A 26,469-nucleotide genomic window follows, 5' to 3' on the forward strand; every position below is an offset into this window, starting at 1 on the left:
CTAATTAGGCAGCAGTATAAAAAACATTCTAAGTTGCTGGCATTTTTCTCTGACAAGTATAGTGGGTAAATGTGTGGTGGTATCCTCCTTGATGCTCATGCAAAACTTCCATGTAAGCTAATGTAAGAATATGTCCCTAATTGTTTTACTATAGCTCCTTATTTGTTAATGATCTGTCTGGTTGTTTGGCAAGAATAATTCTTTCTCCATAAATAGTAGTATGAATTTTTTTATTAAAAAAACTTTTAAAATTATTATTTTTTTACCAACTTGAATATGTACAATGTATGTAAAAATACTTTACCTGATTCTTAGATAATCTGTTTAAATCTGGGCTTTTGTACTGCAGTCATCCATCGTAGTACTGTGTGTTTTGAGCTATAACTCTTTACAGGTATGCATTTTGGAGTTTGGCTTTCATTGGCACATGATTTTGCTGTCTAACATATTAGAAGACCCACAGCAAAAAGTATTGGAAATGGATTGTATAAACAGAACTACTAAGTTAAGAGTACATAATTTTTTTACATCACAAGAATGTACTGATAAAGGTTATAAGAAATCATATTTTTTCTCATGTCCTGATTTTCAGTTTCCTTCACTCTACCTCTCCTGAGTAGTTTTCCCCCAGGAAGGAGAGGTAGTTCTACATATTAAACATTTCTGCTTTTTCCTAATGAGTCTCTTGTGCAGCACATTCTGCCAGATTGGAAACAAGGATGCGTTTTTTCTGTGCCTGTAAAAGAGACATCCTCTCTAACACAGGAAACAAAAATATTACTAAACCACCTGTTGATTTTAGTTATATTTTTGAGTAATTGTTCTCTGAGTCTGTTAGGGCTTGAACTTTAAACGGCCGTGTCAGATAGTAATGACCAATTTATAGTTTACAACCAGCATTGTACTTAGTCCAGGCACCAAGCATCTTAAATACCTGTTTGGGGAATTGAGCGTAAGGCACTATGAACAGATAGTGTTTAAATAGCAAAGGTGTACGTTTTTAATTAGTTGCTAGCTGTAAAGTAAACTGAATGTAGGAATGTTCTCAAATGAATGCGGGCTCTTGTTGGCTCAGGGACACACATCCGAACATAAAGGCGGTGTAGTCTAGTGGAGAGGATGCTGACCTGAGTCTCAGATCTGGGATCTAGTCTCTCCTCTGCCATTGATCTGTTGTGTGACCTTAGGCAATCACTTCAGTTCTCTCTGCCTGTGTTTGTCTGTTTAGATCATAAGCTCTTTCAGGCTGGGACTGTGTACACTGCCTATCACAATGGGGCTGTGATCTCAATGGGTCTCCAGGTGCTCCAATATAAATAATAATAGACAGTTTAGTCTGGAAAAGCTTCATCAGTGCAGCCAGGACTGTCTGGGAAGCATTTTTTTTATTTTCATTGAAAGGAAAATCACCATCCCTATTGGCAGAGTTTATGGAAACCCAGTATTGTGTTTAAATGAAACAATACTCCCAGGGAATCTGACTATCCACAAGAATGATGCAAAGCCACTTAAAAGACAATTATGAAAGTGAGGTACTATGCGGAAAGTAATTTTGCAGCACTGCCATTGTGGGATTTCACTTTTATTGTGTCTCAGTAGTTTGTCTCATTTGTTTAGCTTACTGACTGCCAGCTAAGCAACTCATCTTGGGCTCCCAAAGTGAAGCCTGGGCCCTTTCCACCCTGTGCTTCATCACCTGTAATAAAGGTTCTTCAGGCCAAATGAGGCCCAGTGTGTTTCTTCAGCTGCAGCTACTTGGAGCTGAGTAAGCAATTCTTTGGATGGTGTATAGAGTGGAGGTGTATTTAGCTCACTCAGTCTTAGCAACGTTGGCTCTGCAGCACTAACAGGAGAAAAGAGCAGTAAACTCTTACCTTTGCTATTGAAATCAACAAGCATAATGCTGAATACTCCCAGGGAGCAGATCTGAGTGAGACGGTGCCATTTTACACAATCATTTTTAAGAGCACTTGAAGTGGAAGTTAAGGTAATTGAGGATGGGGATATAGGTGCACGCTGGCTTTACATAACCGAGTCTAATTTTGTTGATTATATTAACTAAATTGCTTCAGCTGAAACAACTCCAAAGAGCCCATTTGAAGGCTGTTTTAATTTTTTATTTCATGAGAAGAGCAAAAAATAGATACTTAAGACAAAATGTTTGATCATATAGAAAATGTTTTGGTTTGGGATCATTTATGTAATATCATGAATTAATGTAAGCATTGTGTTTGCTATAAAGGTGCTGATTGAGATACTGGTCTTCAGTTTTGCACAATGAAGTTTGCCAAAATGTGTTGAGTCAATGGAGTTGTTCCAGGGTGAATGACTCATTTAATTGTAATCCTGTGTCCTCGCTCCTCCTTTGAAGGATGAAGTTCTATTAAAGTGCATAAACTTTACTCTCAGGAGCTTCAAAAAACAAAACACTTAAATCAAAACAGTGTGCAGCTTGGTGCTATACTATCTTTTAGGGTCAGTTTATGGCTGGCCTGTGCAAGGGTATGCTCTAGCCCAGAGGAGGTCGCAAGGTACTTCCATAGAAGACAGCTCTCATCTGGCTTCAAAGCATTATGGAGCCCAAGGAACAAGCAGATTGTCCACCACTGGCTGAAATGTTCCATACCCCGAAAGGCCAGGGGGCCTACACACCCTTTACCCTGTGCAGTATCCAGGAGGTATTGCATAGGCCACATGGCTCCCTCCACAGCACTCAGTAGGTATATGGGTGTGCCCCCTTACTAGTGCCCTCCAGCTCTCAAAGCCTCATTTAGCCTTATGGGTTGTAGAGTGAACAAAATTAAACAGTGATTAGGGGTCTTCCATTTGTTGAATTGCTGTCCACATTTTGTCTGCTAGAGTCTCTGGGTTAGTCATTTCTTGGTTGTCTTTACCCATATGCCAGTGTAATGCATTAGATAAGCTCTGTAGAACAGGGAGTGTCTTTTCCAGGGTGCTTGTACAATGTCTTGTACGCCAGAGACTGATGGAGGTCTTTGCATGCTACTGTAATACAAATAAACTTTTGCTACTGGTGAGTTATAATAGCTAGGAGCTGGTAAAAATAAAACCAGTGGCCCATCAGCAGACATTAAATCAGCATTTTTTAATGGCAGATCTAGCAAGTCACCTGCTGTGAGCTTGATGGATGTTGAGTTTAGAGAATGCTAGCTAAACAAGGCTTGCACACTCCATTTGTAATTTGAGCTTTTGCTAAGCCGAAGTGAATTAATGCTCATGACCCTAGTTTTTCTTTAAGATTTACACAAGGCTATAACAGATTATGCTGCAGGGTCAAGATTGTCATAAGTGATTTTAGGTGCCTTGCTCTTTGGGGGCCCAACTTGAGACCTGGCAAATGAGTACCTGATTTTCAGAAAGTGCTGAGCCATCCACCTTCTGAAAATTGGGTCTCTTTAAGTATCTCATGCTGGGCACTCAGTCACCAGTCGCTTGGCCTTTATCTTGTACACAACAGGAAAAATTCAAGATTTCTCATGTTCTCATCTTCCAGCTCCTAACATGTATGCATGAAAAGGCATCTTGAAATGTTAGTGTCTGACAGGTTACATACAGGAATAAATTTTCAAAAAGTGGCCACTGATTTTGTTTGTTTGAAGACTGGGTGTTTAGGCACTGAACTACAGAGCTGCAGTGACTGCATATGCAAGTGGTAGAAGCCAGTTGAGTCTAGTTGAAAATTTGGACCATAGATAGGGAAATAGCTGCTTCTCATATATGTGTGTAATGCACAAATGCATACTGACAATATGTGGGATTTATTTTGAACTCTCTAATTCAGTATGCAGCATAGGCTAGCTCAGTGGCCCCCAACCACTTTCTGGTGGGGTTTCCCTCCAGTAAAGAATTGGCAGATGGGTGCCACCTCTTCTTGTCCCCATCAGCAATGCCCTTATATGTTAGCTGCCATTTCTTCTTCTTTTGTCCATATTCTCTCCTGTCCTTTTCTGCCTCTGGTTGATGTATCTCTCCCTCCCTCTCCCCCCACTCCTCTTTTTTGCTGTCTCTGTGACTCCCCGTCAACAAAAGGCTACAGACTACTTAGGATGGGGGCATCTCACTTAAGGCCAGATGCATATGCCCTTGCAATTTAGCTGAGTGCTGGGAACAGAGGAGAGAAGCTTGGACCTGTGGGTTGCTGCCTGAGTCTGTAGCCCCATCCCCATGAGTTGCTCCTACGCCTAGTTACATTAGGGGCCACTGCTATAGCAGGAAGACAAGGCAGGTGGCTTTCCAAGAGCCACCCAAAGCATTAGCCACAGCCACAAGCACATTCATATTTGAGAGGTGTGGCTCTGAGATCATGGGACTTTATTTCCTCCACCTGTGCACTCTCGTTGGGCTACAATAGGGCCATGCTCACCAGTTTGGGAACTCTGGGTTAGCTTGTTGCTGTTCTCGCAGCATAAATACACTATCAAAATACTTTATTCTCTAAGAAATCTAAAGATTAGACTCAGACTTCACAATGTAAACTAAATGGCAGTCAAATACTACAAAGAAGTGATTATAATAGATCTGGGGGAGCAGTATAGAGTACAGCACTAAGCACAAGGCTGGGAGCAAGGAACTCCTGAGCTCCAATCCTAGCTCGGGCAGTGATTTGTTGCGTGGCCTTCGGCAGTTCTCTGAACCTCTCTGCCTCAGTTTCTCTGCCTGTAAAAGTAATATTTACCTACCTGCCAGATGTGAGGTGAGGATGCCAGTACAGCTCTCTAAACTACTGGAGGGCTTTAGTATTGCTGAAGGGTGGTGTCAGATCTGGTCGAGACATTTAATAATGAATTACAGCTGTAGCTAGATTATAAAGAGATGTTAATGAAATAATTTGGTCTGGCAGGGAGCACTGGTGGGTTATCTAGTCCATTCTCTGCATTAAGATATTGTGAACATCTCCCCAGTCAGATACTTAATTTTTACAACATAGTCAATTATCTTATGCTATTAAAGACCTGTGAATTATTGTACTAGTCATGAAAACGACATAGAATTGCTTGTCAGCTTTCCAGGACTGATGAGGTAATTCGTATAACTGAAAAACAGAACAATCAGCATGTACTGAGTTCATTATAAAGTATCACTGATATAGTTCAGTGTATGTATTGACCTTTTGTATTAAATATGTGTTTGCAAGATCTACAATTATGTCCCATGCAGTCGCACTTGCAGTTTGCCATGTTGTGGCAGCCTGGCCCTTTCCTAGAATGTAGAAGTTTGTGTGTGTGTGTGCGTGCCTTGAAGAGTGTCCAGATGCAAAAAAATTCCTGACACCAAACTGATATTTGAGCTCTTTGGATTTGTACTTAAGCAGGAATTATACATTAACTGAAAGGTGTTTCTGCTGATGGTGTGTTTATGTATGACAAGAAGTGTGTGACTACAAACCAGGGTGAACATGTGAATGGAGCCCAAGCAAAAGGATGCCAGGATCAGCATTAAATTATGCAGTTGTCTGTCTTTTTAAATTGCAATTAAAAAAAAAAAAGACTTTATTTTTATCTCTTTTCTGACACATCTTGCTTAAACAATGTCTGTCTTTCACCCTGTGCAGTCAAAAAGCGTCTGATCCATGCTTTTTCTGAAAAGTGGAATGTTAATTTCACAAATTTTAAATGAAATATATATATATGCAATTGTACAGAAATCCGAAGCCCATATGGGCTCAGGCCAGCAGTTTAGTGAAAGTTCAGCATGTGGTTAAGGTAGATTGGAAATTGAATCCACATCTTTCCCCTAGTTTCCCAGGCTAATACTAAGTTATAGGGGTCACTTGTCATGGCCTTGCACTTGCAACTTTCTAGTGAGAGAGATGCAAGTCACTGTGACACAAGGCCTTTCTGGGAGAGAAGGAGAAGGGTACGTGGGGATGACGAATGATTCATAACTGGGTCAGTGCTGTTTCAAGTTCCACAGTTGCCTAATTAGCTGAGGAAATGGTGTCAAAGGATTGTTGACGCCAGAGTAGCTCACACATTGCTACAAAGTGCTGGCAAGGGTGTAGATTAAAAAAAGGGGGGAAGGGGGGCAAGCCCATTCATGCATTTGTTAGGAGTGTCTTACCAGACATTAACTGAAAAATGAAGTATTTGTAAGTAATTTACAAGTTACTGGAGTAACTGAGCTCCCCCAGGAGCCACTGGTTCCTCTACTGGATAGTGAGGCAATCTGTAATAGAAATGGGTGCCATTGTGTAACACGCATTCCCGTGACAACCAGATGTGCTTTCATCTCAAAGTAGGGAAATGAAGGGAATCTCTTTTGTGTACACAAAGAAAGGAGGCGCAAGAAAATTACAATTGGACTAGAATATAACAACATAATACTGGATCCTCCAAACAGCATTGCATGAAGCAGTTTGGAGCATCTGGGCCATTATTATTTACTTTGAAAGGGAAAAAAATAATCCTGTTAAGAAACTGCATGTCAGCATACCTTTTTATTTTTTACACACACACACACACACACACACACAAATATAATATTTATATGCGTGTCACATATCATGTGAAACTTCTGTCTTGTCACAAATGGTACTATTCAATTGAGTAAATGTCTCATTTTAAAAAGTGAATATTTTAGCTTTTTAAAAAATACAGCCTGAGTAGAGTTCAGTTTATTTTATTTGAGAAGTGTTTTTAAATATAAAGTATGAGTCCTAAAAATTCCCTTTAATGTTCTTGCTGCGTTACTTCAAACAGAACACGTTGCCTATGGCAGCTAGGGTGATGGCCTTTGAACAATTCAGTGCAGGAGGAGGCTTTAGCAATGTTATGTTCTTCTATAGCTATAAAATCTGTGAGTGTAATGTGGATTATTTCAATGTAATTGCATGTGATACTGATCACCGAGTGCCAAGTATACATATATATGTTAACTTTAACAGTGATTTATGTTAAGAAAGTTGGTCATGTTTTTCTCTTTAGTAGTGAACAGATTAGCTTTAGAGGGAAGCAGGCAATTAAATTAACTTCACTGTAATTCTTAAATTACTGCTCTTCTTGTAGGTAAAAATATCCTTGTACTGAATGACATGCATTTTTTTGGAGTGAAGTTTCATTTTTCTCCATTTTCTGTTTAACCATATTAAAAATGCAGCCATTCTGGGCTCTCGACACACGAACACAATGTAAATGAATTTCGTAATCAGTGGACCAATAGCTCTGAACATAGACACAGTCATTGTATTCTCCTATCCATTTCATTCTTCCCCCTCCTATTCCCACCCTCACTCCTCAGGCTTATGCTGTCTGCCTTCAAATCTTTTTAACTGCAGCTCAAGATGAACCTCAGGAGGATTACTTCAAAAGAGCTGCCGGTCATAAATAAGTTTGTAACATTACTATTGTAACCAATGCACAGTGCATGTTCAATAACAGTGATTTGATAATTCCCAAGAAATCTGAACCTTTTCTCCTCATTTTTTTTGTTTAGCTGTCTGGTTTGTCACCATTTGTAGGTTTAATTTGATTTGCTTCGTATCTCCTATACTACCTCTCTTTCGTCTCTGCAGTAGTTCCTCTGTTGACTTATTAGGGACTGGGCTGACAATCAAGTACACCTCTACCTCGATATAACGCTGTCCTTGGGAGCCAAAAAATCTTACCGCGTTATAGGTGAAACTATGTTATATTGAACTTGCTTTGATCCACCGGAGTGCACAGCCTGGCCCCCCCGGAGCACTGCTTTACCGCGTTATCTCCAAATTTGTGTTATATCGGGTGGCGTTATATCGAGGTAGCGGTGTATCTTGACTGGCCGTTATTTTGATGATTAAGTGACATGGTCTTATCCAAAGCTCACTGAAGTTAATGATGACCTCAGTGGGCCTTGGATCATCTCAGAGAGAGCACCAAGGTCTCCTGTGCCCAAACACATGCCAGAGTCTTCATATGCTATACCAGTAACTTAAATGGTGCTTTAAACTGACTCTCTATTCCTTTTTCAGTGTCTTGTGAGGAAGGAGCTGCTTCAGCTGATTGTATTATATATAAACAAACTTTCATGCATTGCGCCTTACAATGGATGAATAAAATTCTTGCTTTGTCCTCTGGCATAAGTTATGTTGTTTTGGGGGAAAAACTCCCTCCAAGGCTGAGCTACAAACAGAGAGACCCAGCATTTACTAGTCTCTTGCTGGCTCATGTATCAGACTCAGTAAGTGTCTGCTCTTGCTAAGTGTGCCAGTTACAAGTACTAAACATGATGTATTTTGCCCAAAGCTCTTCAGAATCCCTGTATTTGGGCTGTATTAGTCATTGCAATTCCTTGTATCATTTCAGTGTTAAGCAGTGCCCTAAAGCTGTGGGTCGGGTCATAGGAAGGTTCTGAATGAGTCATGGGTCCAGAGGGGAGGCCTGGGAGTGGGGGTGTTGGAAAGCAAGCCTGCCCTTCACTCACCTCACAGCAGCGGCTCCTGTGCCATGAGGCTGGGCCTGGCTCTGTGCTCCAGGTGTTGCCACCTGGCACACGGGGTCACAACACCATGTGGGTTTTGGCCTGGTCACCCCTCCATCATGATGGCCAGGCAGCCAATGCCTCTTCTCTACAGCAAGTTGGGTTGTGGTGCCAGAGCAGAGGGTGCTGCTGCAGGTGGTCTGTGGCCCCTTGGCAGAGCAAGGAGGAGGCTGTGGAGGGGAAGGAGTCTACTGTATGATTTTTGGTGGTCCCCTCTCCACAGGAATTTTGGCCCTAGGCACGTGCCTAGTTTGCCTATGCATTAATCCAGCCTTGGTTTGTGGTGGTGGTGGGTTTTTTTTTGTTTTTTGTTTTTAAATGAGTGCTGGGATCTGACAGCAATACCCCGTGTGACAACTTTTTTTTCATACAATACTGTTTTTATGAAGTTTAATACAAAATCAGTCCTACTGTTGCACTATTACAGGATTTAAAGATAGTAAATTAGGGTCACCAGATGTCCCTATTTTATAGGGACAGTCCCGATATTTGGGGCTTTTTCTTATATAGGCGCCTATTATCCCCCACCCCCTGTCCTGATTTTTCACACTTGCTATCTGGTCACTCTACAGCAGGGGTAGACAACCTATGGCACACGTGCCAAAGGTGGCACGCAAGCTGATTTTCAGTGACCCTCACACTGCCTGGGTCCTAGCCACCGGTCTGGGGGGCTCTGCATTTTAATTTAATTTTAAATGAAGCTTCTTAAACATTTAAAAAACCTAATTTACTTTACATACAACAATACAGTAGTTTAGTTATAAATTATAGACTTATAGAAAGAGACCTTCTAAAAACATTAAAATGTATTACTGGCACGCAAAACCTTAAATTAGAGTGAATAAATGAAGACTCGGCACAGCACTTCTGAAAGGTTGCTGACCCCTGCTCTATAGTAAATGGTGGTTTCTGTATAATGTATGTATTTATAGCGGTGGGTTGCAAAAAAACCACAAAATTCAGTTGATGGGTCATCTTAGTTAAAAGTTTGGAAACCATTGCCCTAAGGTCAGGAAACCCTGCAGCTGATAGTAAGCTATGTGACACTAGTCTGCACAGATGATGCGTGAAAGAGAATTTCCATATGAATAACGCCATCTGCTCTTTTTTTTTAAAAACTCTAATATGTTAGTTCCTGACCTTTCCTTTCTAGTCACTGCTGCCCAAAAATCGCCTGCAGTTTTTTGCTACGAACTACCCAATCCCAGCCTTTTGTGACCCATGGAACCATGTGATTGAAGCTTGTGGGGATATTTCTGGGAGATGGTGGCAGGGATGTTTGGGTGGATGAGCCTAGAGAGGGGTGCTGCAGTGATGGAACTGTTAACTGAGAGAGCTGGTATGGATGGCTGTGAGGTCTCCCTCCTCCACCCCAGCAGCACTCGGCTCCAGGGGAAAGTTGTTCTGAGAGGCTATAGGAGCCACGTGCCTGTAGTTCAGGTTTTCTTCCCTTTGGCTTCCTAGACGTTGACTTAGCTCATATCATATAGAATTATTCAACTGTTTTTAAGTAAGGTACACTGGTGTTGCAAGATTTTTAAAAATGGTGCAAGTTTCATTGTAAGTGGTGGAAAAGATATTCAGGACCCATGGGTGAAATCCTGGCCCCATTAAAGTCAATGGCAAAACTCTCATTGACTTCAGGGGGGGCCAGGTTTTTCACCCTATATGTTCAGTGAGGATCAAATAAACATGATAGCCTGGTTTGTTTGGGAGGTTTTTGTAGTATAGAGAATGTACCACCTTCTAGGATGAGCGATCAGTTTTCCCACTGTAGGTAAATATTGATTGTGCCAAACTATTTATGATATTAAAAAAAAACGAACAACAAACAAAACAAACCTGACAGCCCCAGTGTCACTTGGTTGGTTTTCTCCAGGGACTGGCTTACCCTACAAAGTGAGGCTGATGTAAGATGTCTTGTTGAGTCGACCTAGTTGTGCATGTGTCTACATTCAAACTTGTCTTCGACCAGCATAGGCACCTTGTTACGGTGAAACAGTAAAGCCACCTCCCCGAATGGCACTGAGCCATGGTCGACGTACTGTGGTCAATGTGGAACAAGTGTAGACACTGCACAACCTATGTTGACGCTAACAGTCCTCCAGTAGCTGCCCCACTGTGCCCAACAGTGACCACTCTGGGGGTTATGGAGACTGTAAGCCACCCCCCCACCCTAAATCCGCCTGCATATGTTCGAAATGGCTGTTTCCTGATTGTCCCACTCGGGGAGCATACCTAACAGCTGTCCTTTGTTGTGTGCAACCGCCCAACCAAGTGCACTGGCTACACATTCTAGATGCACTCCTGTCTAGAGTAGACAGGAGAAATTGAATCTCCTGGGCCTGTCAGGAGACTAACCTGTGCAGGTACAGCTACGGATCAGCTGTAGAAACATTGACAGCTACGAAAAGATTGCACAGAGGATGGATGCAGGTGAAAGAGGACAACAGGGATCAGCAACAGTGACACATGAAAGTGAAGGAACTGCAGCAGGCATACCACAAGACCAGGGGGCCTAACAGTCAGTCTGGTGCTGAGCCACAGACCTGCTGCTTTTACAATGAGCTGCATGCCATCATTGCTGGAGACCCCACCACCATCCTCAGACCAGCGTGGATACCTCGGAGGAATCCATGACAGATACCCCTGCTCTGTACAGTGAGAAGGAGGGACATGTGGCTGGGAATCCAGCCATGAAATGAGCCAGGATCTCTTTGAGACTCTATCACATTCTAGTCCTGCCAGCCAAGCATCGATGACCCTGATCTAGGGGCAGGAACCTTAGGTAAGTGTGTGCATGTATTCACCCTTACAAAGTTTAAACCTGAAAATGGCACCCCACCCAGCCCCATGTTGGCAGGATGCAAATATTTGCTTTCAATTTTCTTCCTAGGAGAAGAGAGAGAGAGAAAACAAACAGTGGTAGAGTTATCTGCTTTTCATTCCCCTGTAGGGGTAAGCTGGGGGGAGGGTGGGAGACAGAGGTGAAGCAGCTTGTTTATGTACATAGGGATATCCCTTGTAGCCTCCTGAGAGGAGTTGTTGAGATCTTTCAGGGAGGTACTCCACAATCCTTTCCTGAAGGCTTCTGGAGATGGCTGCCTTCTATCTTCCTGCTCTGTAGGACACTGTCCCATTCCACTCTGTGATGACTTTATTGCAGTAAACAGGCTAGTGGCATATGGGACCAGGCGGCTTGGGGATACCCAGCAGCAGCTGTGCTCTGTGCCTTTGTTACCCTCAGGAATGAGATATCGGCTAAAATCACCACTGCCTGTGGAAAGGAGTGCTGGTATTCAGTGCATTGCCCTGTACCCGAGGGCCGAATTTTTATTTTATTTTATGCAACTGAATAATTCCCTCCTCCTTCCCACCCACCCTCCACCCCTGCCGCTGACAGGTCATAGTCACCATGGCTGTGGCTGGGCAGCAGTGCTGCACAGAGGCATTCCAAACCCGAAGTGTCAATAAGCAGGTCTGATTTAAAATTTTTATAAGGAAGGGGAGTTCTGAAACTTATCATTCGCTTTCTGTTGTGATTATAAATACAATGATGCATCTGGCTGTGTTTTTTGTAGCTGCTCCTGCAGCCTGGAGGGGTTCCCCCTCCACACCTGTGGCATGCCTGATCCGAAGGAGGAGAAAGAAGCAGACTAGGGAGAACATGTTCAGTAAGATCCGAAAGCCAGTGCTTCACTGGGATCTAGAACAGAAGGCCTGGAGGGTGAATATAGCAGACAACCTGGAGAAGGAAAGCGCAGAAAGGAGACCTGCTCCAGGAGGAAAAGGAGAGGGAGATGCACCAGGACATAATAGGGGTTCTCAGCCAGCAAACACAAATGCTGCCAACTTCTTGACCGGGTCCAACGATCCCAGGCTCACCTTCCTTTGCACTCAGTGAGGAATTCCATTTTCACAGCTCCTTACCCCAACTCCCTCCAAACTTTCCACATGACATCATGGGCCACAACCCTATTCCTGTCACTCCAGGCCGGGGGACAGTAAGGAAAATAACAGCTTCACATGGTTGGTGTATGTTTGGCAGAAATGGACTGAACTGGACATGAATCCTGTGGCACTTTATAGACTAACAGACGTTTTGCAGCATGAGCTTTCGTGGGTGAATACCCACTTCTTCGGATGCAATGCTTGCATCCAAAGAAGTGGGTATTCACCCACGAAAGCTCATGCTGCAAAACGTCTGTTAGTTTATAAAGTGCCACAGGATTCTTTGCTGCTTCTACAGAACCAGACTAACACGGCTACCCCTCTGATACTGGACATGAATGTTTTTCTAGCGTTCTAATTTTAAAGTTCTGTTCCATTTATTTTTATAAGTTTGCATTGTGTCATTTTTAACTGCACAATAGTCTTTGCACTGTTTTTCTTATGCAATAAATTTTTATTTTTTGGAAATAATTTAATCTTTATTACTTAATAACGTAGACTGCAGAATGCCTAGTGCTACTGAAAGCAGAATTAATTGTAATTGAACAGGCATTTCAGCATCACCAATGGTAATCTGCTGGTCAGGAAAGATTGTTCCTGCTTGCAGCTTTCTGAACAGGCCTGTGTTCTGATGCAAGTGTCATGCACCTTCCCTGACCAGCCCACACTGATATCAGTGAAGTGTCCTCAGTGATTCACCAACACTTGCATAACCATGGAAAAGTAGCCATTTCTGTGGATGTATTCTGGCACCAGTCCACCTTCCTACAAATGGGGATATGCATGCTGTCTGTTGCCCCACCACAGTTCGGGAACCCCATTGCTGCAAATCCATCCACTGTTTCCTGCGCGTTGCTGAGAGTCACAGTCCTGTGTAGCGGGAAACAATGTCCCCATACACTTGCATGACGATGGCCCCCACTGTAGATTTTCCAACTTCAAAATGATTTCCCACCGACCAATAGGCAGTCTGGCATTGCAAGCTTCCACAGTGTGATCGCCACTTGCTTCTCAACTGTCAATGCAGCTCTTGTTCTGATGTCTGTGCACTGGAGGCAGGGGCGGCTCTAGACCCCAGCGCGCCAAGCAGGCGCTTGGGGCGGCCGTTTCCCGGGGGGCGGCATTTGGCTCCGGTGGAGCTCCCGCCGGCGTGCCAGCGGCAGGTCTACCGGAGCCCGGGACGAGCGGACCTGCCGCAGGCATGACTGCGGCGGGTCCCGTCTTCCCGCGGCTCCGGTTGAGCTCCCGCAGGCATGACTGCGGCAGGTCCGCTGGTCCCGGGCTCCGGTGGACCTGCCGCAGGCACGTCGGCAGGAGCTCAACCGGAGCCGCGGGAAGAGGGGACCCGCCGCGGGACCGGGGAAGGGCGGCGCAGCGCTCCGCGCTGCTTGGGGCAGCGTGATCTCTAGAGCCGCCCCTGACTGGAGGGCTAGTTCAAACTCAGCACATGGACCCAGGAATGTGACTTTTTGCATCCAAAAGTTCTGCAAGCACTGGGAATAACTCCCCTTGTAGACAGGCCGTGTGTTAAAGCCACACAGTAACATAAAACAGATGGTACCATCTCGCCTTCTGTAACAGGTAACACTCTGCAACATTTCTGCAAGGGAAGTACTGTCATATGTATTGTTGCCGAAGGCCAGTTTCTCAGTGAGGTGGTTTTTTTTGTTTTGTTTTGTTTTTCTCTGTACTCCAACAGGATTTCCGGGATGCAGTGGCACATGCTTCCAGGCAGCTAGGAAAGCCAGTGATTGAGGATAGGATCCTGAATCAGATCCTGTACTACCTACCTCAGCTGTATGAACTTAATCGGGACCTCCTCAGAGAATTAGAAGAGAGACTGTCTCACTGGTAATGATCAATTAGAATGCAATTTTTTTCCACGGTTTTAATATTTAACTGTGAAGTGAAGTGAATTTTAGTGTAAGAAGAAATTTACTCTATAGTAATCTGTGCTTTTTAGACTCGAGCTGACTTCTGAGCCTAAGGACCAAATTTTCAAATGAGGGCACCTTAACGGGGCATCCAAATTCCCAGTTTGATGCTTGAATTGACGTTTGGGTGCATTAATTGGACATATCCATGTATTTGAGCAACCGGATTTTGGACCAAAGCAAGTTCTTCAAAAATAGAAGCCTAAAGTTAAGTTTTAAGAAACGGGAAAAAAGTGACCCGAGTAACTATAGGCCTGTTAGTTTGACATCTATAGTATGCAAGGTCTTGGAAAAAAATTTGAAGGAGAAAGTAGTTAAGGACATTGAGGTCAATGGTAATTGGGACAAAATACAACATGGTTTTACAAAAGGTAGATTGTGCCAAACCAACCTGATCTCCTTCTTTGAGAAGGTAACAGATTTTTTAGACAAAGGAAATGCAGTGGATCTAATTTACCTTGATTTCAATAAGGCATTTGATACGGCTCTACGTGGGGAATTATTAGTTAAATTGGAAAAGATGGGGATCAATATGAAAATTGAAAGGTTGATAAGGAACTGGTTAAAGGGGAGACTACAATGGGTCATACTGAAAGGTGAACTGTCAGGCTGGAAGGAGGTTACTAGTGGTGTTCCTCAGGGATCGGTTTTGGGACCAATCTTATTTAACCTTTTTATTACTGACCTTGGCACAAAAAGTTGGAAGGTGCTAATAAAGTTTGCAGATGACACAAAGCTGGGAGGTATTGCTAACACAGAGAAGGACTGGGATATCCTACAGGAAGATCTGGATGACCTTGTAAACTGGAGTAATAGTAATAGGATGAAATTTAAAAGTGAAAAGCGCAAGGTCATGCATTTAGGGATTAATAACAAGAATTTTGGTTATAAATTAGGGACGCATCAGTTGGAAGTAACAGAGGAGGAGAAGGACCTTGGAGTATTGGTTGATCACAGGATGACTATGAGCCGCCAGTGTGATATGGCTGTTAAAAAGGCTAATGCGGTTTTGGGATGCATCAGGCGAGGTATTTCCAGTAAAGATAAGGAGGTGTTAGTACCGTTATACAAGGCACGGGTGAGACCTCATCTGGAATACTGTGTGCAGTTCTGGTCTCCCATGTTTAAGAAGGATGAATTCAAACTGGAACAGGTACAGAGAAGGGCTACTAGGATGATCCGAGGAATGGAAAACCTGTCTTATGAAAGGAGACTCAAAGAGTTGGATTTGTTTAGCCTAAGCAAAAGAAGGCTGAGGGGAGATATGATTGCTCTTTATAAATATATCAGAGGGATAAATATCAGGGAGAGAGAGGAATTATTTAAGCTTAGTACCAACATGGACACAAGAACAAATGGATATAAACTGGACACTAGGAAGTTTAGATTTGAAATTAGATGAAGGTTTCTAACCATTAGAGCAGTGAAGTTCTGGAACAGCCCTCCAAGGGGAGCAGTGGGGGGCAAAAGACATATCTGGCTTCAAGACTAAGCTTGATAAGTTTATGGAGGGGATGGTATGATGGGATAGCCTAATTTTGGCAATTAATTGATCTTTGATTATTAGCAGGTAAATATGCCCAATGGTCTGTGATGGGATGTTAGATGGAGTGGGATCTGAGTAACTACAGAGAATTTTCCTGTGTGTCTGGCTGGTGAGTCTTGCCCACATGCTCAGAGTTTAACTGATCGCCATATTTGGGGTCGGGAAGGAATTTTCCTCCAGGGAAGATTGGCAGAGGCCCTGGAGGTTTTTCGCCTTCTTCTGCAGCATGGGGCACGGGTCACTTGCTGGAGGATTCTCTGCACCTTGAGGTCTTTAAACCACGATTTGAGGACTTCAGTAACTCAAGACATAGGTTAGGGGTGTGTTACAGGAGTGGGTGGGTGAGATTCTGTGGCCTGCATTGTGCAGGAGGTCAGACTAGATGATCATAATGATCCCTTCTGCCCTTGAGTCTGAGTCGTCTTGAATCTGCATTTGGGCATTGAGGTAAGCGGCACTTTCAAAAAATCAGGCGAAACGTTCACACTTCCATTGGCCTCAATCTGGTGCCTAAATATGAATCCAGGAGCTTAAGTTTAGGTTCCTATTTTTGAACATTTTGGCCATCGGCACATGACTAAATTGTGAGTGTTTGAAAATTGAGTTCCCTATTTCACTCTACAGGATGAGATGCCAGCACATCAATGCTTATCTCATTTGGAGAGGAGAAGCTAAGAATTTAACAACAAGAACAGAATTAACGTACACTTTTTGGTTTCCCCAGCGAGATAAGCACTAGCTCAGTGGTGGGCAACCTGTGGTCCGTCGGGGTAATCCTCTGATGAGTCGCCAGACAGTTTGTTTACATTTGCACGGCCGCCTGCAGCTCCCAGTGGCCGTGGTTCGCCGTTCACCGACAGTAGCAGCTCGGAAAGCAGCGTGGGCCACAGGCAGGGCCGGCGCTTCCATTAGGCGACCCTAGGCAGTTGCCTAGAGCACCAGGATTCGGGGGGCAGCATTTTGTGCACTCCCCCCGGGGCGCACGGGAGCTTCCAGTTCCGCTCCTGTCGCGCCGCCAAAGAAGAACCTTCTGCCGACGTGCCGCGGAAAACAGCGGCAGGCAATCGAGCAGCTCAATGACTGCCGCTGTCGCCTGCGGCATTTCGGCGGAGGGGGCCTTCTTCGGTGGCGCAATGAGAGTGGAACCAGAAGCTCCCGCGCGCCCCGTGGGAAGCACAGAAAATGCCGCCCCCCGAATTCTGCCTAGGGTGCCAGAAACTCTGGCGCCGCTCCTGTCCACAGGGAACAGCTGGGATCTGTGGGCGGCTGTGCAAATGTAAACAAACTGGCAGCCCGCCAGCAGATTACCCTGATGGGCTGCCCACGGGCCGCAGGTTTCTGCACAAGCTGTTTATTTAATAAGCCTTCTTTTTAATCCAGTACTGAGCTCCGAAAGAGAATATCAGCTCTGCGGGTTTCTAAATCATAGATTTATTTTTTTATAGCTATGTGCTGTTTTAATTACTTTATTCTCTTTTTCAGGATTGATTATCAAAGAATCGCTGATATATTTGTGAAAAAAGGACCCTACTTAAAGATGTATTCAACTTACATCAAAGAATTTGATAAGAATGTTGCGCTGCTAGATGAACAATGCAAGAAGAACCCTAGTTTTGCTGCTGTAGTTAAAGATTTTGAGGTATCTTCTTTTTTGCAAGAGAGATCTTAATTTCTGGTTTCTTAACTTAATGGCTAGTGGTTTTGGGTGTCCAATTTGAGACACATTAAAGGGACTGGATTTTCAGAAGGCTCAGCACTTTCTAATAATAAGGCCTCTTTCGTGTGGTTTAAGATGGACAGCCAAAATAATTAGTCGCTTCTAAAAGTATAAGAGTCTGGGTCAAATTGTGCACTGACTTCTACCATTGTAAACTCATTGATTTGATTGGGGTTGCAGTGTAAAAATTAGGGCAGAATGTATTCCTTCGCATCCTGTGTTTGGTTTGGAATGGAAACCTAGGAAAGTGAATTTCTTGAGCTGCGAACCTGAAAATAAAGCAAACCAATTCCTCTTCCAAAATGCCCTCTAACCGAGCACATGCAATAATCATGCAAAACGCCAAGTACCCCTGCCGGCCTCTCACTTTATCCCCTTGAAAACAGATCAGAGAAGAGGTGTGAACTTTAAACATGCAATCCAGAATAAACATCACTGAGCGCTTGTGAGGATTAGTCATTATTTTGACAGAGATTAATTCACTAGTGAATTAATTGTTGAGACCGACACAGTAAGCAACTACTGAGCTCAGTACTGTGCTACTTCCTTTCCAGTAGAAAAGTCATAACTTAGGGCATGTCTACACTTACCTCCAGAGCGATTGATCCAGCAGGGGTCGACTTATCACGTCTAGTGAAGACACAATAAATTAACCGCCGAGGGCTCTTCTGTTGACTCCGATACTCCACCGGAATGAGAGGTGCAAGCGGAGTCAACGGGGGAGCATCAGCAGTTGACTTACTGCAGTAAAGACACTGTGGTGAATAGGTCTAAGTACGTCGACTTCAGCTATGTTATTCGCGTAGCTGAAGTTGCGTAACTTAGATCGATTTCCCCCCTTCCCCGAGTGTAGACCAGGCCTCAGCCATAGCTATCTTCTGGTCACAGAGGGCCTATTTCTCACCAATCCCCGATGTGTTGAGTGTGTATATGGCTAGATAAGCTACTTGCAGCAGGGAGAAGGAGGCTAAAGTGAGAAGGAGGAGAGAGCACAGGGATGTAGGAGAGAGAAAAACAAGACAGCAGTTAGCAAAGAAAGAGATAAAACCTATCCCTGTTAGTGAAGGTGCTTCTTGTCAGTGTTGCTTGTGTACAAGTAGCATTACCTCAAAATAAATGATTTTCAGGCGTTTTGAGCTGAAAGAAGTGACGGGAGGGCCAGCCCATGGTAATTAAAACATGTTGGAGAATGACCCTTTAAAAAGGGTTATCGCTCTGTTGTGTCTTTGGGCTCTGTACCACTTAGAGACTTCTGTAATGAACGCTGCAGCCTTCACTACAGTTCTGTCTGATTGATAAGAATTGCAATTCCAAATGAGCATGCCACCAGGTTACTTTCACTGCTAGCTGACAAGTTTCCCTTATTTCGAGGGAGATTCATAAAATTGTTTTCTTAGAACGAAGGCAGATGTTTTGATTTTGCATAGAATTCCAGTATTTACCTGTTAGGTATCTTCCTAACTTGTGAGACAAACTATTTGTGTGTGTGTGCTTCTGTGTGGAGGAATGATCAGATCTGGCTACTAGCAATACTGTAGCAAGTGGGCTTACAGATAAATGTTACTTGTGGCATAGCTGAGGTCTGACTTAGGCAGTTCAGATTTATATGTACTTCTGTGGAGTTAACAGAATGCATGTTTTTTCAGCACACAAGAAAAAGTCAATTGTTTAGAGGCACAACTTCTTTGGGTAGCAGAGGATTGACTATTAGAGGACTGTGGATATTTATTTTGGGTGTTTGTCTTTCAGATGAGTCCTCGCTGTGCTAGTCTGGCACTCAAGCACTATCTCCTCAAGCCAGTTCAGAGGATTCCCCAGTACAGGCTGCTTTTGACAGGTACTGACAAGCTGTTCACAAGTTTAAAAGCCAGTCCTCACAAGTCCCAGGAAATTGGCATTTAGGCCATCACAACACTGCAAAGGATATTTACTTGATTACAGATGTATGAAACTCTCTTAAAATGTGCTGTGCAGCTAGAAGTTCTACTCAGTAATATTGGCAGTCATAAAATACACAGGAAAAATGCGGTTGTTCCCAGCCACGTGATACATTTTCTGGTAGATAAATTCAGCAGTAGTCACAAACATCAAACCTTGTTATGGTTTGCTCTGTTTCCACAGCTGTGGAATCCAATCATGTCATCAGGAGCAGGGAAGAGAATTGATTTCAAACATGGTAGATGGGGGGTGGGTGGGAAGAGGTCCTGATAATTGAAAATAAAAACATTTTTCTTTTAATATAAATTCTAAGCCGAGTACTACATCCTCTAGGCCTGGCTTTTTTTTCCTGAAATTAGCCATGATTTTAAAGAAAATGTTTTGCCTCCACTGAAATCTTGTCTTTCTCAAAATGTAACCTAATTCTTGTTAACAAAAATTATAGGGTTTAAGTTCTGTTGCTTGGTTTATAAAGTTGTGTTTTAGGAATGTAGGGAACATGCATTATAAAGGACAGTGTCAAGGATTTAGAATCCTCTAGAGTTCTTAAATATTTAGGTTTTTGTTTTTTTCATGCTACTGTCCCTTGCTGAGAAATTTAAAAATAGTATCTGTATATGTAGTAACTACAAAAATAAAATGCTCCATGACCCTTTTCTGGCTCTGCAGCAGCTAACCAAGAAATGCCATTTTTCCTGCAGTAGTTAGATCAGTGATGCTGCTGCATAATACAGATTGTTTATTACATTACAGCCACAACGTTTTGATTAAAACTAATCTCTTTATTTTCAGTTGCATTAAAATCAAAGAGGGAAGGCAGGGAAAACCCTATGCAAATAGGTTATTTGTAAGTGGGAAGTGTTTACGTCTCTTACAATACAAGAAAAAGTAAAAGCTTATAAAAAGATATCTGATCATTTTATTTTAAAAGGATGCTAACTTTGGACATGGCAGGGGGACTGCTATTCATTCCAAATTCAGTGGTGGGGTCTCGATTTCTAAAAGAGATCAAAGACATTCTTAAAAGGGGTGGAACCCCAAAAGGTAGGGAGGAGGACGGACCTTGTTCATAAATGCAGTTGTGACAGAGATCCCATTGCTCAAAGGCTTTAAAATCCTCGTTATTGTTGGTTCTAAATGCAGGAGATGAGGGAGGGAGTTAGTTCACAGAAAACGCTGGTCTTGTAAATCCTCTTCTACCTGTCTGATGCCATAGGGCCCCAGTCATGCAATTGGATCTGTGCAGGCAGATCTTGTGCCCATGTAGAGTCTTGTTGCTCCTGTGCAGGAGTAAGTGGCTACCAGCATGCATCAGATTGCAAGATCAGGGTCTTGGTTTCTAAACAGAATTTTTCTCTGTTCCATGGGAGGGATGAAGAGCTTAAAGATCAGACTCTCATCTATGCTGATTATTTTTTAATAATAGTTCTTGGAAGGAACAGTAAAATAACTTCAAAGTGAGAGCTATACTTCCCTTGCTATTGCTCAGTCTGCAATATCAATCCACATTGCATTATATTTGCCTTGGCCATAAAATGAGATTATTTGCCCCTCCTCCATGTGTAGCTAGATGGTCTGTCTACTCTGTCAGTTTAAAGTACCTTTGCTTAATACTGGGTGGTCTCCATGAAAATCCTGCACTGCTGGGACTTTAGAACACAAAGAAGGTACTTGGACCCAGCATCAGAATAGGCTGGGCAGCATGAGTGAAACAAGAATGCAGGTAATTTTAAATGATAAAGTTGCTGCATTCAAAGCCAGTGGCAAAATTCCCTATTCTGTAGATGCATCAGGAAATAAAGTGGGCAAATTGTGGCAGGGAGAGGAAAAAAAATAATCAGTGAAATGCAGCTGCTGGGCCTCTTGGTGTCGACAGCTGGTTTTCCTTTTCGATGTTATCTAAGTGCTCTGTGTCAATAGGCTAGAATTGTTTTTGTGATACATTTCCACTTTCCTGTTTCCATGTACCTTTGCAGTGGCAGCAATTTACAAGATTATTGCTGCTTCTTCATTCTGTTTCTCCTGTTACTGTCAATGTCAGAGGCAGATGGGCTCATAAATCTGCAAAAGAGAGGAGCATCTCAGCGGTATTCCTGTTCAATTATATGGTTCCTCCATTTATTCACGTGGGCTTTCACTTCTCCACATACTAATTGTTTGATTCTTACATAACAAGCATTAAAAGGGTTACTGTAAGGGATAGTTAGAAGCCTCTGCTGTCTAGTAAGAAAATAAAGGAGCGAAATTCTTCCCTGCTGTCCTCTTCCCAAATCCCTGTATCACTCAAGGAGGCTGTGCAATATTCATGTGCTCCATGCTGTTCTGGGATGAGCCCTCTTCCTTCTTATGATCTCTTCATTCATTTTCTCAACCTTTCCTTTCCTTTCTCTCTTCCTCTTTCCTTGCTGATTCTGTCTCAGTTCACTGCACATCCTCACCCTCCATTTCTGTGTTTTACTGGGTTGTCTTTGTACTATGGCCTGCTGCTGTATCTGTAGGTATTCATTGTCCATCTCTCAATTGTCCATCATACCAAGGGATAGCCATCACTGTAGACTCAAATGTCTCCTGCACAAACCTGCTGCTTATCTCACTTAAACCCACATCATGTGAGAAACCTAGAATAAATATATTTTTTCTGTTTGTATATTAGGACCTTGGCAAGTTGAGAGCTAAAAAAGTAGATTTCAGTGATTATATTTATGCTTCCTTTAGTCTGTCTCAAGTCAGGCAATAGGAAGGAAGAAGAAAATTAGACCATATCTCTCATCCTTCCCCTCTTAGAAATTCCACTTACAATAAAAAGTTCATCTCTGGTTGCTATATTTTGTTCTAAGTATATTGTATATCTTCTGTAAATAATGCTTGATTTTGACTTATTCAGTTTTTTTGTTTAAATAGTGATCACCAATATTTTTGTTTTTTAAACTAAGAGATTTAGTCTCATTGATCGGGTTTTGTTCATATAGTTGTTTGATCTTGTTAAGCATGTTTGTACTAAATTATAGTGTTTTAGCAAAATATAATGGTATCCATTTCTATAAAAACCCTTCTGTGTAATAGTCTGATGGCATTAACTACAGAAAGGTTGTTGTAAGCACAGAATTTCCAGTGTGTATTCATGGAAAATGAGAGATTAGAAACATCTGTTCAAAATCTACTTTGAAGCTATAGGTTTTAGCCACGAACAGAGGCTACTAGCCAGATGTGCAAAGGAGTGTTAAGTTCAAAATTACATAAATATTATTTCAGCATTTAGCAGCTGCAAATTTAATTGGATACTCCATAGAGTCCTAACATAAGAGCCACACTCTACTTTTGACTGCAGAGTTTCAAATAAATAAATGTTATGCTGAAACTTGTCTTTAGTCTCTCTGTTCTCTCTGGCACTTGTAATTCTAGTTTTGTCCGTGAATAAATGTACCTGTCAAAAGAATTGCACCATATAAAATGTTGTTCATTTATTTATCTTGGACAAAGCTTTAGAGTATGCCATAAAGCATGTATGTGCCAAGAAATATTCAGTTCCTTATTTGGGTCCCTATTACACGGGGAATTTAAGATCACTTTGGGGTCTTAAATTTATGTTGCCATTCGCAATGGATAGTTTTCTTAGGGTGCCATCGTAACACAATGGTCAGTGTGCATTGTGTCCCCTAATGTACCTGCTCCTCAGAAGATGCAAGTTTGTTACCTCTGCCAGTTACAAAGCCTGGCTCTTTAGTAAAAACTCATGCTTTTAGTTCAGGAGGTCCCGAGTTCAGTCCCTGGTGATGGAAACCCACACCATATTTCAACTCTGATTTCTTATTTTGGGTTATAGTAGTGCACAAAATATGCACAACGTGTATAGGAAAACACAGTTCCTGCCCCTGGAGAGCTCAGTCTATGAAGATGAGCACTATGCAAAGGTTGGGAAAGAGGGATAAAACATGTAACTAACTTTTAAAAATAAATGACAGCTATCCCATAGGGCTTCTAGCCATTCTTAGGCCTTGTCTGTGCAGTAGCTTGCTCTAGTTTAGCTAAAGGTGTGTGCATTTTTAAACCAGTTTGGTTAAACTGGTTTAAACAACTATGTGGATATTTTAAATTGGTTTAAAATGACATTATTTTATCATAAGTTGATTCCTTACTGATGTAAGCTAAATCGGTTTTAAAAATGGCTTTTTAACGTGTGTCAGTAAGGAATCAACTTCAGATAAATTGGTTTAAAAATGGTTGATATCAATTTAAAATGTTCATATAGGGGTTTTCAACCGTTTAACCAAATTAATTTAAAATACAAGACTTGGTTAACTATTTTGTGTAGCCATCACAGCAAAAATCTCTAGGGATATATAAAGGACGAAGGAAATAACTTTTGTTTTTGTTGTGGGAGAGAGTTTAGTGTCGAAGAGACAAGTACTAAAAAAACCCAAATATTGGCTGGTGCCCACTAATGATCAGACAGAATGTCAGGTGCAGCAAAAAATGGTGGTCTTCCTCTGATCCGGCTGGATCAATCTTTTCTCTTTCCCTCCCTCTAGAGTAGAATGTACGTACTACTCTCCTTCTCCCCACCCTCACCTGACCTTTTATGCCTTACTCTTCACTAGATCCTCCACAAAACTTTCATGTCAGAATGCAGATACGTTCACTAATTAAAAAAAAAAATATATATATATATATAGAGAGAGAGCAATATTTATTATAATTTATATATAAAAGATTGTATATTTTCCTGAAAGTTTCTGATTGCATCTCTTCTGCACATTAACCACTTTAGAACTTTAGGATGTATAGAACAGATGCCTGCTGCAAATGTGACACATGCAGTGCTTTTGGTGGTACATTATACTTTCTGATTAAATATTGTAGGAAATGGAATCTCCAGGGGAATATGTTTGGTTTTCCCAATTTGTGTGGCGTTTAAGGTTAGTTTTAGTGGTCTTGTAAGTAATGATCGAAAACCTCAAAGCAAGAAATATTTTGTGGATCAGGTGTGCCATCTAGTGGGCAAAGACTAGATTTATCATTGATCACAACCAAACTAACACACATCAACATTTGATAGTTTATTTTATCTGTATTTTTCCTTTATTGGAACAAAAATTCTTCCACATAATAAAACAATCAGAACATTCTTTTGCCAAATACTTTTGTAATTATTTATTACAATCAGGTTAGGTACTAACACAAAACACCGTAACGTGTAATCTTCAAAATCTGTCATGATCTGTATAAAATTGAACACAAATAAGTACACGTAGTATAGCTTTGTATAGGTGCCTGTTGTCACACTGAATAATTAATGGATAAATGCTGCTCATTGATTTGTTCTGAAATATAACTACTATACAAATTATATCATTTGCCTGAAGACACTGCTTCTGTAAACTCTCTTCCTGAGCAAAATAGAGCAACACATTTTTTTACTTATTTCACTGCTCATCATTGCTTTTTTTTATCTAAAACATTCAATGTAAATATTGTGTGGTGCACAGATATTGTGTAACAGTGCTGCTGTTGAGAGTACATTTTCTGTTACACTCCAAAAACAAGTATTTTAGTAATAATTCAGCTGAGTTTTTTAAATCCATTAGGGGCTGTAATTTATTGCACGTGTCTACCCAAAAGTACATTTTTTCCAGCAATTTTTATGCTTTTATTCCTTTTTATAACATTGGTTCTTTCCCAACATATTTCTGTAATATTTTTTCTTTATTATGCAGATTATTTAAAGAATCTTTTAGAAGACTCAGCAGACTATAGGGATACTCAAGGTAAATGTATTTCTTTAGATTAAATAAAGAGAAGGCTTGTTAAAGATGAGGAATGAGAATATTTCTAAACTTTAACTTTAGATGCATGTAATGTAGTGAACCAGTAAACGTATTTTTATTGTTTTATGTTACTATGAAAAGTGACGTTGAAGGGTTCTGTTTTTTTCCCCAAAAAAAGTGTTCGAAGTTTACAAATAAAAACAGCTGTCCCTGTAAAAATTAATTCAGGAACTGAAATTCAAGCTCTAGTTCTTTCCTCCTTGAGCACGCATCATCACCAGGTTTGGCTCCGCAGTGCTAGTAGAACTAAAAAGGGTCTATTTTTATGGTTTAAGCAAGCAAATAATGACTCTGAATACACAAAGGGAGCAGTTTGGGGTTGTGTGGGGCAAGTAGGTACAGATTGTTTCACATCTTCATTTTTTCAGTGATCGCTGAGCCAATAACTTGTGTGTGTTGATAATGGATATGGATAAACTACAGCTAATGCAACACCAGACATTTGAAATCTAGTCCATTTAAAAAAATTAGTTATAAGTAGTGTCAGGTCTGCACGTGCTCTTGAGTCTCCTCTCCCAAACTTGTGTGCTTCCAGCAATCACATTTCCTGGTATTCTAAAATGTTTTTCTCTCCTTTGTTGCTGTGTCAAGACAACTAGGGAAACTTAACTGTAGCTATACAGGGGAAACAATGAAAACTGTGAAATGTATGAAGATGACAAACTGTAAATCTAGACATGAAAAAATCCTCTAATCTTTCATTTTTAGTAATCTAGGTGTTGCTTGTGACAACAGTAGGTTAAAAACCGAGTCAGAATGTAATAGTAAAGTTGGCTATGTCTCTTTAACTGCGTAAATAAAGACCTATATGGGCTAGGTGTCTCAAAACTATATCTGCAGGTCACTTCAGGGCCCTCTGGGCTTTCTTGTACATGCGTTACTCCTTATAGGTAGTGCAACATTAGAAAGTGAGAGGAGCCTTCTTTCCAAAAACAGATTTCATACCATTTCCTATACCTGTTTACGTCCTGTAATATTTACTCTTGAGTATAGTTATTAGACTTTCAAAATCTTAAGGTTTGTTTTGGAATCACGATACTATAAAAGATAATGACAGGTTTCAGAGTAGCAGCCGCATTAGTC

The 26,469-nt window shown here is 41.7% G+C and overlaps 1 protein-coding gene across 2 annotated transcripts in view; it reads left to right on the forward strand.

Annotated features, from left to right (window-relative positions):
• FGD6 (FYVE, RhoGEF and PH domain containing 6) overlaps positions 1-26,469 on the forward strand; it is a 100,135-nt gene that overhangs the window by 41,209 nt on the left and 32,457 nt on the right. For both annotated transcript variants that reach the window (XM_039495664.1, XM_039495663.1), the window contains exons 6-9: positions 14,126-14,277; positions 17,389-17,545; positions 19,373-19,460; positions 25,276-25,326. In XM_039495664.1, the coding sequence (XP_039351598.1) occupies positions 14,126-14,277; positions 17,389-17,545; positions 19,373-19,460; positions 25,276-25,326 (448 nt within the window). The remainder of the gene's footprint in view (positions 1-14,125; positions 14,278-17,388; positions 17,546-19,372; positions 19,461-25,275; positions 25,327-26,469) is intronic.

The sequence above is a fragment of the Mauremys reevesii genome, linkage group 1 (assembly GCF_016161935.1).
Source record: "Mauremys reevesii isolate NIE-2019 linkage group 1, ASM1616193v1, whole genome shotgun sequence".
Taxonomy (NCBI): domain Eukaryota; kingdom Metazoa; phylum Chordata; order Testudines; family Geoemydidae; genus Mauremys; species Mauremys reevesii.